The 17,253-nt window shown below is 42.8% G+C and overlaps 3 protein-coding genes, 5 non-coding genes and 1 pseudogene across 9 annotated transcripts in view; 1 reads left to right on the forward strand and 8 right to left on the reverse strand.

Moving 5' to 3' along the window:
• LOC139916884 (mth938 domain-containing protein) overlaps positions 1-17,253 on the forward strand; it is a 144,958-nt gene that overhangs the window by 35,691 nt on the left and 92,014 nt on the right. The gene's annotated exons all lie outside the window — the stretch shown is intronic.
• Positions 216-1,250, reverse strand: LOC144539414 (small ribosomal subunit protein uS3 pseudogene; annotated as a pseudogene). Its single transcript, XR_013504939.1, has 2 exons — positions 1,037-1,250; positions 216-291 (listed from the first exon to the last, which is right to left on the reverse strand). The product of XR_013504939.1 is annotated as a small ribosomal subunit protein uS3 pseudogene (transcript).
• LOC139916890 (small nucleolar RNA SNORD15) lies at positions 676-825 on the reverse strand. The gene has a single exon (XR_011784883.1). It is a non-coding gene; the product is annotated as a small nucleolar RNA SNORD15 (small nucleolar RNA).
• On the reverse strand, positions 2,020-7,096 carry kctd14 (potassium channel tetramerization domain containing 14). Its single transcript, XM_071905900.2, has 4 exons — positions 7,013-7,096; positions 4,498-4,722; positions 3,437-3,571; positions 2,020-2,445 (listed from the first exon to the last, which is right to left on the reverse strand). The coding sequence occupies exons 1-4, from the start codon at positions 7,064-7,066 to the stop codon at positions 2,134-2,136; spliced, it is 726 nt and encodes a 241-aa protein (XP_071762001.1). The 5' UTR covers positions 7,067-7,096; the 3' UTR covers positions 2,020-2,133.
• rps3 (ribosomal protein S3) lies at positions 9,163-14,896 on the reverse strand. Its single transcript, XM_071905886.2, has 7 exons — positions 14,835-14,896; positions 13,662-13,792; positions 13,196-13,289; positions 12,117-12,211; positions 11,828-12,015; positions 9,984-10,187; positions 9,163-9,238 (listed from the first exon to the last, which is right to left on the reverse strand). The coding sequence occupies exons 1-6, from the start codon at positions 14,862-14,864 to the stop codon at positions 9,988-9,990; spliced, it is 738 nt and encodes a 245-aa protein (XP_071761987.1). The 5' UTR covers positions 14,865-14,896; the 3' UTR covers positions 9,163-9,238; positions 9,984-9,987.
• On the reverse strand, positions 9,623-9,772 carry LOC144539429 (small nucleolar RNA SNORD15). Its single transcript, XR_013504955.1, has one exon. It is a non-coding gene; the product is annotated as a small nucleolar RNA SNORD15 (small nucleolar RNA).
• On the reverse strand, positions 10,673-10,821 carry LOC139916891 (small nucleolar RNA SNORD15). Its single transcript, XR_011784884.2, has one exon. It is a non-coding gene; the product is annotated as a small nucleolar RNA SNORD15 (small nucleolar RNA).
• LOC139916889 (small nucleolar RNA SNORD15) lies at positions 12,463-12,610 on the reverse strand. Its single transcript, XR_011784882.2, has one exon. It is a non-coding gene; the product is annotated as a small nucleolar RNA SNORD15 (small nucleolar RNA).
• Positions 16,047-16,117, reverse strand: trnag-gcc (transfer RNA glycine (anticodon GCC)). The gene has a single exon. It is a non-coding gene; the product is annotated as a tRNA-Gly (tRNA).

Genomic DNA, 17,253 nt, shown 5'->3' on the forward strand with positions numbered 1-17,253 from the left:
GGAAACAGAAAAACTGCTTTTAAAAAAAATGGAAAGAAGAAATTCCTAATATTGTAACATCACCACAAGCCCATGTTGGCAGGAAAACAGGTGATTGTAATAAATTAACAGGTGATTATAATCAATTGACAGCTGTGTGTATGATAAAGCACCATATTGGTAGGAAATGCATGTGACATCATGGGAAAACTGAATAGATAACCACAACACATTGGTGTATTTTCCAGATTTTATTGTTTTTGTACACAAAAAACAGAGGGTCTTGCTTCCATCTGGGGGAATGGTGAAAACCTGCAACAGACAACACAATTAGTATGAATAACTTCACTAAATTTCACATCTCAAGTTTGTTCAACATTGATACGTCAGCTCAGGACTTATTTATTAAAAAGGATACCAACACATTTTGTGGTTAAGATCAAATCCAAACACGATTTCTTTCTTCTTTTCAATGGGGCCTACAAATTTGTGTGATTTGTGAAAAATTGATCTTGACGGTAAAAATGTAGTGTGTTCCTGTGGTTTGAGTTTTCTGTATTTTATCAAAAGCTAAAACTAATTTCTATCATCCAGGGTATGAATTCTATAGATGTAATTTTCATTCGGTATCATTCTTAGCAAGTCAAATAAATTATGTATTTTAAGTGGGAGACAGTATGTTCATATCGCTATAACCCTTCTCAGACAAATGCCTCGATGTCTTCAACTGAAAGAGACACGCTGCTCTGAGGCACCGGAGCAGAACCACAGAACGTGGACCTGAACCAGCAACCTGCAGAACCAGAGCGGGCCCCGTTCCGACTCGTCATCGTATCATCACCGAAGGGAACGTCATTCACCCACTGAACATATACTGGCTTCACCCTTGGAGTAAAACACAAGGGTTGTTCCTACAGAAGCAACATTTTTTCAAGTTTCATTGCCATCTTATTCTTTGGTTGAAGATAAAAACAAAAACTGACTTTGGGCAATTGCTTGTTTGCCTAGTGAACACAGTAAATGAAGCCGAGACGGGACCCGGAGCGCAGCCTCTCACCCTCTTATGCGGTGGGAACGGGGGCTCCCTGGGGCATGACGGGCACCTCGGGCTTGGCCCCCTTCTGCTCAGACATGGGTGTGGTGGGCAGAGGCTCCTCCTTGGGCTCCACGATGCTGACGTGGTCGGGCAGGGGCTTCTTGGGGCCGATCTTGCCGCTGGGGTCCCAGGGCAGCATGATCTTCACCTTGATGCCCAGCACACCTGAGGACACACACACGGATAGACATTAGTAAACTATCTGGATAGCTCCATTTTGAATTAGTTTATGAAATGCTTTATTAAATAATAGTGATCAGAAATCATACATGCAAAATAAGTAAAAACAAGAAAGCACCTCAATATAGAGTTTAGCTTATTATCGAAATAAACTAAACTCTATATTGAGGTGCCTTCTTGTTTTTTTCTTATTGATTTCTGTTTGATATCACTAGTACATAAAGCATTTTAGAGGATAGGATAAAGACAAATTATTGGTAAAAAATTGTAGGGCTGGCCCAAACTATTCAACAATTTGGATATTCCTTTGTTAGGTTGACATTCGAACCAAAACTTTTCACCTCACCAGTAGTTTGAGGCAGGGAGGACCGTTACTCATTCACTTAATAAAAACATATAGCTGCTGTTCAATGGCCAAGAGTCTGGACCAAGCCTGTCATCTGATTTTGATTCTTGGTAATCCTTAGCCCTTCTCAGACAAATCCCCAATGTCAAAAAGGTCAAAAAAGGTCAAAAAGGTCAAAAAGGGTCAAAAAAAAGAAAAGTAACTTCGTAACATTTACACAGAGTAAGTTATAAATGAGATATTTTTACACCAGTGAAGGGTCAGTCAACAGATGAAGAAGAGTAATCTGTCTTTACTTTGTTAATACGTTTTATTTTGTAAATGCTTTTTTAATTAAAATAACTAGTTTGAACTCTCTGTCCTCTCATCAATTTAGCGTTGCATGGGAACAATCCTATATAAAAATATTCTCTTTACTCTCTAACTTTTACATGAGCTGCTTTTTACTTTCACTTAAGTAGATTTTTACACCAGTAACCACCTTCTACTTCAGCAAAAATTTAATTACAGTACTAGTACTTCTATTCCTCCATCACCACCAGGAGAATATGAGTTTGTAGAAGAAGTCGTAGCTCTTGAACAGGAAGCCCTTGTCGGTGCTGTGCGGCTGGACGCTCACCCTGTAGCCCTGACTCTCGATGTCCATCCTGATGCAGTCCAGCAGGTCTTTGACGGAGGGAACGGCCTTCCAGGGGCCGAAGATCACCACCGACTCCTTATCCGCCTCCAGGCTGCTGATGGCGTCGTCATAGAGACGTAAATCCTCCTCCGTCCGCAGCACGCAGATCATGATGGTGGAGTGGCGGGCGGCGATGGCCTCCGCTCTGGCGATGCGAATCAGCACCTGGAAATGATTTAGTGGCGGTTGAGGTTGTAAGTATACAGGTGAGGTGGAGCGAGGAGGCTTTACTGTGTTCATTCCCTCCGACACGCTGACACACAGAGAAACACCATCAGTCCATTAGTTTCCTACAGAGCTGAGCGACCAGGGAAACTCAGCTGATGTGCGGACGCTCAACAAGCTTATTGGCTGAAAATCACAGTCATCAACCAATCAGATTTCTTTCCTCATTTCTCAACCGATGTGATTTAGTTTCATGGACAGTAGTTCTGCCTGACAAGTGTAAATTGGAGAAGTTGATTCCAGTCATTCAAAGCTTCCCAGTTCTCCATAACTTTTACTTGATAAACTGCAGGAATAAACGTCTTTAAAACCATGCTTGGAGAACGGTTGCATCGATCTTTTGGTACTAGTAGTGGTTGCTAAGGTGTTTCTAGGTGATTGCTAGGGTGTTACTATGGTGTTAGTAGTGGTTGCTAGGGTGTTGGTAGGCATGGATGGATTACTGAACGGGCCAATCGGGCACAGGCCCATGGCCCAAGAGCTCAGGGGGGCCCCTAAGCCAGAGCCTGATACATGATGATGCTGTCACTAACTTTACATTTACAGCCCTGCAGTTGAAGGGCTTACTCATTTATATCAACACCAAAGCCCCAAAATTCCCCCTATAATAACCTAAACATTTGTTTTGAAGGTGTCAACATGGCACTGTCACTGTGAGGGTTTACAAAGACCCCAAAATGTTGTTTTTCACTCTCTGATCTCTGATCTGTCGGAATAGGGCCCGCTGAGTCATATACCATGCAACTACTGTGTGGCCATACAGTAGATTTTGGGGCAATGCAGGCAATAACAAAACAAAAACAAAAAAAAACTAATGGATTACCACTTTAATGCTTTTCTGAAATGTAGCTGATTTTTGTTTACACTAGCGGTTGTTTGCCTCATGATGACAGACTGCATGTCAGTATTTTTGTGCTCGAGCGTCTCCCACCTCAATGTTTTCTTTGTAGTGAGGAACTCTGGAGAGGAACTGCTGCCGTCCCACCGACTCCCCGAAAAACTGAGGGGTTTCCTCCAGCTGTTTGACCAGAGGTTTGATGTTATAGTGGACCGCCTCCCTGTGAACCTGCAGCAACACACACACACACACACACACACACACACACACACACACACACACACACACACATTAGCATTACTATGACAAATTTGTTTGATCACAAATTTCTTGTGCAATTGATCATTATTACACTGGTTGTCTATGGGAAGCCCTTCCACTAAATTGATTTTAATGTATGCATGAATTGTTATTTCACTATTTATAATAGCTGCTGCTATTTCATCATCCTGGGTTTCAATGGAGAGTTTTAGTGTCCCATGAGGGTCTAAATGCTGTTTCAGAGGCTCTTCTAACAAAAATTCTGGAGTAAAAACGGAGTAATTCTGATCTTTGGGGATTTTTTTGGCATGAAAATTTTAAGAATATCAGCACAAAATAATTGCTATTAGCACCTTCAATCCTAAAATATCAGTACTGGCCTCATCAGTCGAACCCTAATTCACAGCTCGAGCTGCCCAGTAACCAGAGTCTTATACTGTCGGCCACTGAGCAGCTCTACTGAGCAGCTCCACTGAGCAGCTCTACTGAGCAGCTCCACTGAGCAGCTCTACTGAGCAGCTCTACTGAGCAGCTCCACTGAGCAGCTCTACTGAGCAGCTCTACTGAGCAGCTCTACTGAGCAGCTCCACTGAGCAGCTCCACTGAGCAGCTCTACTGAGCAGCTCCACTGAGCAGCTCCACTGAGCAGCTCTACTGAGCAGCTCCACTGAGCAGCTCCACTGAGCAGTCGGGGGTTCAGTGCCTTGCTCAAGGGCACATCGACAGCTACTGATGGAGGAAAGAGCGTTACTCATTCACTTCCCCCTCACAGGTTTTCTCAGCTGGGAAACAAACCAGTAATCCTCCAGTCTGCTTCTCGTCTGGGTTCCTGTCTGAAACAGTGTAAACCCCTGGAGCGTCCCTGAGGAAAGCAGCTGGACCTCGACACACACCTCCTGGATGTTCTCGGTGGGCGGGCGATCTGTGCGCAGGAACTCCAGGACGGCCCCGAAGTGCGAGCCGTCCCGGTCGATGAAGTAGCGTCCCTCGGCGTCGGTGCGAAGCTTGGGCTGGCCGCAGAACAGTTCGGCCAGCTTGGAGTCGGGGTGCTTCCTGAGCGTGCTCAGAGACGTGCTGAACAGGTGGCCGCCGATGTTCAGCTGCACAACAGGGGAGTGCTGAGGACAAAATTCAGTCATTTATTTAAACTTCACTTAATGAGATTACCCACTGAGATTACGAATCTCTTTTTTCAAGAGAGAGCCGGACAAGGCAGCAGCAGCCTCAAGACAACAGACAGATACGAGTTCCTATAATTACTGAAGTTGCCTCCTTTATTGTACCATATTCATCTGTATTGTAGCTTATTTTATCCTGTACTATTGTAATATGCTTTGGCAACACTCAGTACTACCTGATTCATGCCAATAAAGCGTTCTCTGAATCTGACAAACAGAAACGTTGCAGGCAAGAAAAATACAAGAATGTACAAAAGTAAAATGTAATTGAAATCGCACAAGAGGGTGAGCGATGTAAAAGTTTGTGTATAATCGCTCAAAATGGCAGTAGTCCTATACAAAATCTGGAGCCAATAGGCCAATTTAGATTGGGCTGCAACAGAGAAGAGTGTCCTATCCCCCGTAATGGAGATGCTGTAGGTGTCAGGTGGTTTGGTCACTTCTCCTCTCACAGGAAGAGACAAATCAAAACTTCAGAGTGATCTGTCGGTCTCCGTCCAGAGAAAGCTGGACTCAGCAACGTTAGATCTTCTCCTCTCTCGTCTCTTTGGTTTCCTTTGGTATAAAGCATCACAGACCGGCCGGGTGGTAAACATGAGCGAGCTGTGAGCAGTTTACTGACGTCATGTTGCAAGATTTCTGGGTATTGAAGTTCAGATTTTTCTGAATTTTTTTTTCTGCCATTTGGAGCCGCAAACATGAGCAGCTTTAAAGTGTCCTACAACCTGCCTACAGCCTGCGTCCTCAGATTTGGTTCAAAACTTTAATTTAGCCTCAACCACCACTGCAACAACATAACATTATCTCTATGAACTGGAATTTAACCAAACCCAGCAAACAGCAGCCTGCACCAATATTAAAAACCAGTAAATATAAAGTTGAGCTGACGTCTGTAGTCATCCGTAGCTGCTACCTGTATCTTTTTGTGAAGTTCAAACCAGTTCCCCAAGTTGTTTTAATATGAATTATTACCATGCCATAATATCATATCATGATAATTTTGTGCTTGTGTGGATTGACACTGAACTTGGCTGACTCCTGCACATCGACATCTGTCAAATCCTTGCTGGGAAAGGTTAGACAGGCCTAAAGAAGTTTCTACTACGCATAAATCAGTGTAGTGGTTTGGAGGATATCTGTCCCTGGTCACCGTGTCATTTCATATCCAAAGAAAAAATATATGTTAAAAATAATGTCTCTATCTGAACTCTTCCTCAGCTCACAGTATGTCCCGGCAGCAGGAAGGGCGTCAGCGTCAGCCTCCCACACACTGGTTTACTCAGGCTGATAAGACCACAAGCTCCAGCTGTCTATCACAAAACCAGTGATGCCTGCTTCAGTCCTGCACCGCCCAGGTTACAGCAGCACGCCTCGCTGTTAAAGGACAGCAGGTAACGAAATGCTCACACTTTTACACACTGGATCGTCTATGTTAAACGTACGAGTCGTTACTTTCTACCATAATGGATATATAGTGTTTTGTAATTGTTTTTTATGTGTTGCTGAAAACTTGACACATCCTTTTTGAGAGTGTGGATGTACATAATGAATAATAAATAGGCTACATAGTGATAGGTGATGGTAGGTAAATAGTAAACATATCTAAGATATAAACTACATTTGGGGATTATCGTGTAGCAACAAATAGGCTATAAACAAAGATTAAATACATTTTCAGTGATGTTTTAGGTTTTGAATAGACAAAATTTCAAGTAGGCTAACTTACACCATTTTGATGTACAGACTATGACTAGAAAGATTTACGTAGTATTTTTTAAAAATCTGATCATCTTTAAAAGTCAGATAAATATTTCACAAATAACACAAATCTGCAGTTATGGGCATGAGGTGCAGAAAGTGTGGACTCAAACCTCTGCTGCAGTCTTTCAGTAGACAAAACTCTGGGGAGTTTCCTGGAAGCTGGATTTCAATTTCGTGTGAAACAAGTCACCTGTAAAACCAGTTTAAACTGGAAAACAAACAGTCCAAGCCCTTCACACCACCACGGGCAAGAAGTAGAAAACAACTGGTGTGAATAATTATGATTTCCCATAGAGGCAAGCGGAAAAAATCTAGTCTTAATTGAATTCGTTCTCACTGGAGTCTAGTCTAGTCTGCGCTTCCATCCACCTGCTGTCCGGAAGATGAGAGTTAAAGGTGAAAAGTTTTGTTTACATTTTTGCGTTAATATTCTGAACCGGTCCGTCATGTTAAAGATATTTTTCCTTACCGGCACGGCGGGTGAAGACTGTTTGCCAGGCGACTTGTAGTCCGGCAGACTCATCTTGTCTCCGGTGTGTGTGTGTGTGTGTGTGTGTGTGTTCAACAGTCGGTGTTCAGGTGAGATCTGCACTACTGAGCAGGTAGGAGGCAGGGGGCGTGGCCTAACCCGGACGTGGTGCTTGCTGGGAACGGTGGGTGTCGTGAAAGATTGTATGTGGATTAGGTGAATCACTCAATAGTAAAAACCTGGCCCGGCTCCTGCATAGCCTACAACAGTGCATTTTTTTCCTCAGGCACAGAAGAGCTAGATATGAAAATTATTAAAGGTGCTATGTGTAGTATTTTTAAAGATCAATATATCGTTGTCAAATTTGGTATAATTACCGTAGGCTAAACAAATGAGACCATGGTCAAGAAAATCATTGGTAGCCTCACAGTAGTAGGCTATTGTTAGTGCCGGTGTTTCTCCAAATTCAGACCACATTTCCCATAAACCCCGTTGTTTCCTGTCACAAACAGCCTCGTTGGCCTCCCTGGCCTCGCTCTGGGTGCGTTTGTTTTCTCTTTGGCTTTACTGAAGACAATAAACATTTTGGAAGTCATTTTTTCCATCGGTCTGTCACTCATTCTACCTCTGAAACCCTCAACCACTTTTGTGTGTTTGCTGCCATCTTAAAAACGTGCTATTGCAATTGCGAATAGTAGATTGCCAATCTACTATTGGCTGATCTTTAGTGCCAGGTGATGTCACCCTCTATAGAGTGCAACAGGTGGTGACGTCACCTGGAAAAGCGGTAGAGGCTGTTTGTGGTAATTGTACTAATGTCTCAAAATGTATGCAGTGATTCATTGATGGTAAAATGATACAAAAAGCACCTTTAATGATAAAATTAGCATAGCCATAGCTTTGTCTCTGCCTCACACATTATGCTATTCCCAAAAACTATTCATCCCCATTACATAATCTTTCTAGCTTTGGGTGAAACATTACAGACTAGTCCGCTTTACGTTGTGATGGCATTTGTGGTTCCAAGAAATAGGAACAGAGTGAGAGCTCTTACTTCCTCCTCCTCTCTGGTAGGTGTCACGTTACTCTGCTGTCCCATTCAGTAAAGTAATCTTATTATCAGAGCAATTATGCAGCAGTCTGAGTCATTTATACCTTGTGTAAATAATATGGCAATAGAATATTCTTACATAACGGTTGCAGACGCATGTGTAGGCCTATTGTCTGAAAGTTTTTTCTCCAAGTGTGCATACATAAAAAGGGATAAATAAACCATATCTACGAATTACTGTTAGAAGAAGGCTTACATTTTGTATAGAAATCTATATTTACACATTCAATTTGCAAATCAGTGTGGTTTGTTTGGAGGATTCAGCTAGGGGCATGACAGTCTATAGATCTTTCCATGCAGTAAACAAAAAAGATGATCTATTAATATCAAACTTAATATCCATTGCATGACATCAAACCATAGAAACTAAGCCACTATTTCCCCACTGAAGTAATATTTGGATACTTAAACTGATTGATGAAACGCCCAAACTTTTCCATGACCATTTTAAAATTTCCATGACTAAAGTTTAATGACTGAATTAAAAAGTATCAACTAAAACATTAAGCATTAGTTTGTTTTTCACTCACAAAAACAATCAGATTTTAACTGTCAGCAAGTCAGCAACTAACTATATTTTCCTCCAACAGGCAGCCAGCCACAGCTTTGTGATGTTTATCAGTACAAGAAAAAAATACCAATATCATTAACTTGACAAATAAAATGTCATGACTTCTCTAAAACTCGTCCCCTTTATAATTTTTCATAACTTCTCCAGGCCTGGAAAATACTATTTTTTAAATTCGATGACTTATCCAGGAGTGTGGGAACCCCGTTTACTAGAAAAATGCATTTCAAACAAAACTGGAAACAGAAAAACTGCTTTTAAAAAAAATGGAAAGAAGAAATTCATGATATTCTGTTACATCACCACAAGCCCATGTTGGTAGGAAAACAGGTGATTGTAATAAATTAACAGGTGATTATAATCAATTGACAGCCACAGCCAATGAGCTGTGTGTATGATAAAGCACCATATTGGTAGGAAATGCATGTGACATCATGGGAAAACTATGAATAGATAACCACAACACATTGGTGTATTTTCCAGATTTTATTGTTTTTGTACACAAAAAACAGAGGGTCTTGCTTCCATCTGGGGGAATGGCGAAAACCTGCAACAGACAAAACAATTAGTATGAATAACTTTACTGAATTTCACATCTCAAGTTTGTTCAACACTGATACGTCAGCTCAGGACTTATTTATTAAAAAGGATACCAACACATTTTGTGGTTAAGATCAAATCCAAACACGATTTCTTTCTTCTTTTCAATGGGGCCTACAAATTTGTGTGATTTGTGAAAAATTGATCTTGACGGTAAAAATGTAGTGTGTTCCTGTGGTTTGAGTTTTCTGTATTTTATCAAAAGCTAAAACTAATTTCTATCATCCAGGGTATGAATTCTATAGATGTAATTTTCATTCGGTATCATTCTTAGCAAGTCAAATAAATTATGTATTTTAAGTGGGAGACAGTATGTTCATATCGCTATAACCCTTCTCAGACAAATGCCTCGATGTCTTCAACTGAAAGAGACACGCTGCTCTGAGGCACCGGAGCAGAACCACAGAACGTGGACCTGAACCAGCAACCTGCAGAACCAGAGCGGGCCCCGTTCCGACTCGTCATCGTATCATCACCGAAGGGAACGTCATTCACCCACTGAACATATACTGGCTTCACCCTTGGAGTAAAACACAAGGGTTGTTCCTACAGAAGCAACATTTTTTCAAGTTTCATTGCCATCTTATTCTTTGGTTGAAGATAAAAACAAAAACTGACTTTGGGCAATTGCTTGTTTGCCTAGTGAACACAGTAAATGAAGCCGAGACGGGACCCGGAGCGCAGCCTCTCACCCTCTTATGCGGTGGGAACGGGGGCTCCCTGGGGCATGACGGGCACCTCGGGCTTGGCCCCCTTCTGCTCAGACATGGGTGTGGTGGGCAGAGGCTCCTCCTTGGGCTCCACGATGCTGACGTGGTCGGGCAGGGGCTTCTTGGGGCCGATCTTGCCGCTGGGGTCCCAGGGCAGCATGATCTTCACCTTGATGCCCAGCACACCTGAGGAGACACACGCGGATAGACATTAGTAAACTATCTGGATAGCTCCATTTTGAATTAGTTTATGAAATGCTTTATTAAATAATAGTGATCAGAAATCATACATACAAAATAAGTAAAAACAAGAAAGCACCTCAATATAGAGTTTAGCTTATTATCGAAATAAACTAAACTCTATATTGAGGTGCCTTCTTGTTTTTTTCTTATTGATTTCTGTTTGATATCACTAGTACATAAAGCATTTTAGAGGATAGGATAAAGACAAATTATTGGTAAAAAATTGTAGGGCTGGCCCAAACTATTCAACAATTTGGATATTCCTTTGTTAGGTTGACATTCGAACCAAAACTTTTCACCTCACCAGTAGTTTGAGGCAGGGAGGACCGTTACTCATTCACTTAATAAAAACATATATAGCTGCTGTTCAATGGCCGAGAGTCTGGACCGGGCCTGTCATCTGATTTTGATTCTTGGTAATCCTTAGCCCTTCTCAGACAAATGCCTCGATGTCTTCAACTGAAAGGACACACCGATCTGAGGAGCCGGACCAGAACCACAGAACGTGGACCTGAACCAGCGACCCCCAGAACCAGACTGTGTCCTGTTCCGACTCGTCATCGTATCATCACCGAAGGAAGGATAATTTGGTTTTGATTAGCACTAAATTTACATCTATCGTTACTTGCCCAAATTTCTGCAGGACTGACTAGCGTTCAAATGCCTGCTGTCCTGTGTTTGCTATTTTCCCTCTTTTTAAAGCTTCTCCAATCCAAACAGGATAACAAAGCAGGATATAACTGGGGATGGAGGGTAATTATGATCATTTCCATCATCAATTCAGATGCTGTTAGAATAGAACAGTCCACACAGCAATCAAACGAAAAAGCTCCAGATCCATTCAATATCGACATGTTTAATCAGAATACGGTGGAGCAAACCATGTGTTTTGCTACCAGGCTCCATCTGACACTGTCAGGCCAAAATATAAAGGCTTGAACCCGTGTCCTCTGGTTAAAGAACAGTCCTGCTCACTCCACCATCCTGCTGCCGGACACCAAATTGGCCAGAAGACTTTCAGTGTGTAGCAGAAAACCTTCGTTATGTGGGTGAACCATGTACTCTAGCCCTGATGCTCTCTAGCCTTACTCTGGAGGAGGGTTAGCCCAAAGTTTGCAGGGTTTAGGACAGAATTACACCATCTAACCCTGGAGTCACCGGGCTATCACTCCGCTCCAACATTGGCTTCAGACTTTGGAGTTGCAGGGTAAAAAGGAGATAACCTGATATTTTTAATTTTAGTCTTAATTTTCTTCACCAGGCACTAGCCACGTTAATAGTCAGATTTCACTTGACTACTAGCTACCCTAAATACTGACTGTAATCACTATTAGCATTCAACATGGCATGCTATCAGAGCTAACAGTTCTGGTTGGGATTTTTCGAGTTAGTAAGCACCGATACAGAAAGAGTTCTCCGGGTCACGAGTGCCTGACAAATGACTGACTCAAATAATGAAATAAAAAAACAAGAAGATGTATAAACTCAAGCATTTACACAAGTCTCAAATAACAACAACTTCTGAATTGAAAGTTAGTAAGTGTCAAGAGATGCTGTGTTGTCCCCGTTTGCTCTGTACTCACCCTGCCTCAGCAGGACGTGGCGGACGGCTGTGTCGACGTAGTAGTTGACGGGGTCTCCGCTGTGAATCATCAGGCCATCCACGAACTTCATGGACTTGGCCCTCTGACCCCTCAGCTTGCCGGACACCACGACCTCGCAGCCCTTAGCGCCGCTCTCCATGATGAACCTCAGAACACCATAACACGCCCTGGGAGAAGGGATTACAGTGATTATAATGTCTCAAAAATTAATGTGGTCATGATTTGATGTTAAACTGCTGCAGCACAGCGGTTGAGCCGCGGTACGTACCTACGCACAGCCAGACCTCCCAGCAGCTTGTAGCGCAGAGACTCTGCCTGAGCGATGGCGCACAGACCGCGGGTCGCAACTTTCTCAGCATACAGCTGTCAGAGAGAGGAGGAAGAGACAATTCAGTCAAACATCCTGCATAGCTTCTCTTAAAACTATAGGTTGGGAACAAAAATGCCTCTCAGGCCCATTTCTGGTGAGCCGGGAGTACCAGAATGTTTTTGTTAGACTGGGACATAACAGTAAAATTTTATTTACTCAATTTGGGTCGTGGGCCAGTGAGGAAAGTTAACTTTTGTTGGCTCCGTTTTGAATTGAGAACACAGTATATTCATTTTGCTGCAACCCTTCTCAGACAAATGCCTCGGTGTCTTCAATTGAAAGGGACACCCTGATCTGAGGAACCGGAGCAGAACCACAGAACGTGGATCTGAACCAGTAACCAGCAGAACCAGACTGTCCCATTCTGCCTCGTCATCGTATCATCACTGAAGGGAAGATAATCTGGCTTCAATAGCCTTATGACCGGCATTTATCCATATAGAGGATTTGATCGGCCTAGGTCTCGATTTAACTACTCCAGTAATGTAGTAGCAGTCGAGCCTTAAATTTGGATAATAACCCTAATGTCTAACGTAGCCTAATAATCAGCGATGAGTAGATGAAGCACAGTCTTTGAACAATCAGTTGGCTATAAAACAATTATAAACCAATGTTTATATGGATTAAAAAATAGAAAAAAAAAAGAATTATAATCAACTTTAAATGTTCACGCCAATTTAACTTTTGAGAAAAGTGATTTCGAAATAGTACGATTGTTCCCATGACTCTTCTTATAGGATCTAAACAAACTGTTTTGTTCTTACTTGGTAAAGAAGAGGGCTACATATGTTTATTACTATAATTTTTTTTAACTTCAGAATTATAATACTCAAATGAACAAAGTACTTTGTAAGTATAGCTATTACTTACATTACAACACCTAACTTTTCTTCTGCGCTGCAGGATTTAAATAACTCTGGCTGAGTGGCGGCCTCGAGTTTGGGCCGTTCCTCTGAATATTGCGTCTTCTGTCTTACCTCCACGCTGCCCTCAGGGAAGCCGAACCTCTTCTGGACCACCGCTGTCAGCTCTCTGATACGACGGCCCTTCTCTCCCAGAACATTCTGGGTCCTGAAAACATTACATGAACATTGAAATTTAGGGTTATATTCTTAAAGTTACATTCATGAAGGTTGGCTGACTACAACATCCTGTGTGTCAGCGAAAGCCAAATTGTTCTGTCAGAGTCATGGTTCAGTTTTGTCCCACGATCCCACTGAGTACTCGGAGAGCCGTGATCATGAGATATTCGTGACATCTTGATGGACGGACACAGAAACTAAAAATAAAAACTAACCCAGCAAATATTTAAAAAGGCTTTGGCTGTTGCCCTGTACAAATTCCCCAACCTGGACACATTTGTTCATGCAGGTTCCACTACTGTGCTTGCGCAGCAGAACATTAATCCCCGTGTGTCTCTCACAGCCAGGTCTACACGCTCACCTTGTGGCCAGGATGATGATCTCGGTCCTGGTTGGGGTCACACGCACCTCCACACCGGAGTAGCCATCCTCGGCAAGCTCACGAGTCAAGAACTCGTTCAGCTCGGCCTTGAAGATACCGTCTGAGACGAACTGAGGAGAGGAAACACAGTCAGCTTTAATGTCGTTCATTAGCTGCATCAACTGGAGAGTACATGGGACTCACAGCATTTGTCACAATGCATCTATCAGTGCAACATGACAGCCTGACCTTAAATTTGGATAATAATCTAGGCTTTCTAGTCTAATGTGGCTGTTGTCATGGTAATAATCCTCATTTAGGAGATATGCTGTTAGTTGAGGTTTTGTTTGAGTCTCCAAAGAAAGGATCAGTGAGTATAAATCACGCACAATCACAAGTAAGCAGACTATGAGACAATATAATAAATTAATATGCATGTATAATGTGTATACATTTGTAGCATACTGTATGAGCCCCAATAGTAGTAATACTACAGCCGCAATTAATACTACAAACACAAGTCCACCATGTTTAGCATATCAGTGACAGTTCGTAGTGAAAAGCTTAAACAGGAGAAACTGTCCACGGGTCATGAATGAATGAATTATTACGATTACAATCAACACATGTTCGTAATCCACTATACATTTAATGAACCCGACACTTAACATGAGTCGTTTGCAACCATTTAAAATTAAGTCCGTTGTAGGTTACAACTCTTAAATATCGTTAATCTAACTGCCGCTTTAGCGAGTTTTGCTAGTTAGCTAACCTTCCGTCCAACTCCATGCATACGTTAGCTAGCTACATTAACCGAGCAAACACTAAGATGAGTCCGGGGCGTTTTAACTGCGATTTGTCGGTGATTTCTCGTCTGAAAGAATTAAGGGGAGACCTGAAGACCAGCCAGGCACTCGGTCCTCTAAGAAAGCGGGCTGCTATCAGTGGGACCCGGGTTACTATCAATCTACGGCCCCGGTAGTCCGTGCCATGTTAGCGAAGTGAGGAGGGCACAGCGCCGGTAGCATCTGGATCAATCCTCTCTGAACCGGCGGACGACAAGCTCAACGGACCGCGGAGCGAACGCAGAACTCTTGTATCTAAACCGAAACGACACCATTTAACAGAAATCCGCTTTTTGTAAGGGTAAATTTGTGATAAAACAGTGCTAACCTTCCTCTTCTTGGAGATTTGCACCGCCATCTTCCAACGGGCAGTAGACAGGAAAGGACCTGCAGAGGATGCGGAAATGCATTTATACCAAAACGTGTCCTTCCGGTGAACGCCAGGCTGAGGTTGCTGCTGGGGCTTGTAGTCCCTAGTTTAATACATCCATGCTTGTAGTTCTGGGAGATGTCATGGATTTGGTGAAACTTTGCCGATCCCTCTGTCTCCATGTGGGGAAACTGGGTTGTGATAGGAGCAAAGAATAGGAGATAAAGAAGAAAAAAGAGAATAGCCTGTTGTAGATAATGACAACGAATAATAACAACAAATGAACATATTGAAGATAACCTACCGTCAAAAAACACATAAAAACACGTCCTTCACTGACAGATTTAACGGTTGTGCAAGTATCTTGTTTTTTGCATTATTAGGTGTACAGATGGAAGAACGTACGCAAATATGTATTGTAGCTCTCCACATTATTAGATATACAGATGGAGGTAACATTGGGACAGAAACGTGTGCAGGACATGCAGATGTGCATCATACAAAAGACTGATAGTAGGATAAACACGTCAGTCACCTGCAGTACACTATTCCTGCCCCAAGAGCAGCATTTTATAACCTGTATACAATAGATTGATATGAGCGTACCCATGATAAATGCAAACAGTTCACTATCCCTGCCCCAAGAGCAGCATAACTCTGTATATAACTGGCTGTTACTAAAGGTAGAATGTCAGATGCCTACAGAACACTTTCTGCCAGCAATACTGCATGATACAACTTATTTTTCCTGATTATGTTTACCACCAAACCAAAAGGAGGAAAACAACACCAGAAAGAATGATTCCTGCCTTTAGAGCAACACTGTGATGAGGATAAGTACAAGTTAGCAAATGTAAAAAGAAACCTATTTCCCTATTGATTTAATGCATAATTAACTCCATTTAGTGCACATTTATGTCCAAAGCACCTTACAGTCAAATCCCTGACTCCACAGATAGTCAAAACAGTCTGTTTTCATTTTCCAAGTCATTTTTTAATAATTAAAAAACAAAACAAAACTGAAAGACAGAATACTTTGGCAAACCTATTGAAGGACGCAGCCATTGTGTTTACACTGTTTTAGCAGTGGCAGCATTTGCAGCAGCACTGACACCAGTCTCTCCTCCAGTCGGCTGTTGGTTTGATAATTTGGAGTTTGAAAAAGTTTGTTGCATTGGCCGGGAATCGAACCCGGGCCTCCCGCGTGGCAGGCGAGAATTCTACCACTGAACCACCAATGCAAGTTCTGTGGGTCAATTGCACCCTCAGAGCCTGACTGACAGGCAACTGACGTGTAGATTTCTATTTAAACTTGTTGTGGTTTTCCACTTTTGACTGAAAAAAATGAAGTATTTCTATTCTACTTCTATTCTGTTTTCCTGACATTTAAAGGTACAGGAAGAAAGTAACTGAACCACCAATGCAACATCTGTGGGGATATTTGACCCTCAGAAGTTGACTGACAGGCAACTGACGTGGAATTGATGAGTAGACTTAAGTTGGTTTTCCACTTTTTTGAGTTTCTTCACACATTCCAAAAGGAAGAACAAGGAACAACACCAGAAAGAACAATTCCTGCCTTTAGAACAATTCTGTGATAAGTACAAGTTAGCAAATGTAAAAAGACACCTATTTTCCTGTTGTTGTAGTTGTGACAGTTTCCCATGACATTTGCAGCAGCACTGGCATCAGTCTCCTCCTTTGGCTGCTGGTTTGATCATCTGGAGGTTGAAAAAGTTTATTGCATTGGCCGGGAATCGAACCCGGGCCTCCCGCGCGGGAGCCGAGAGTTGTTTAGCTAAACCGCCCTGTTACAGCTATCCGCGGCTGGCCCCCGCGTGGCAGGCGAGAATTCTACCACTGAACCACCAATGCAAGCTCTGTGGGCAAGCTGAACGTGCTCTGCCTACACTGCAGAGACAACCCGCTCCTGTAGGTTCTCCCTCTACAACATCCACAAAATATGCCCATTCCTTACAAGGGAAGCGGCACAACTCCTGGTCCAGGCTCCTGTCATCTCCCGCCTTGACTACTGCAACGCCCCTCTGGCCGGGCGACCCTCTGCCATCAGATCTTTACAGCGCCTTCAGAACGCTGCAGCCCGTCTTGTGTTCAACCAACCAAAATTCTTTCACGTCACTCCCCTCTTCCAGTCACTTCACTGGCTTCCCATGTCTGCTCACATCAAATTTAAGACACTGGTACTCGCCTACAGGGCAGTACATCAGACTGCCTCTCTGTATCTATAATCACTGGTCAGGTTCCAAACTCTGACTCGTTCGCTCGGCTCCTCCACTCTTGCAGGTCGCCTTTCTCCTCCATCGCTACGTGGACTCAGAAGTCGCTCATCCCAGTCACGACTCTTCTCATCCCTGGC

Source organism: Centroberyx gerrardi, chromosome 6 (assembly GCF_048128805.1).
Source record: "Centroberyx gerrardi isolate f3 chromosome 6, fCenGer3.hap1.cur.20231027, whole genome shotgun sequence".
NCBI classification, from domain to species: domain Eukaryota; kingdom Metazoa; phylum Chordata; class Actinopteri; order Beryciformes; family Berycidae; genus Centroberyx; species Centroberyx gerrardi.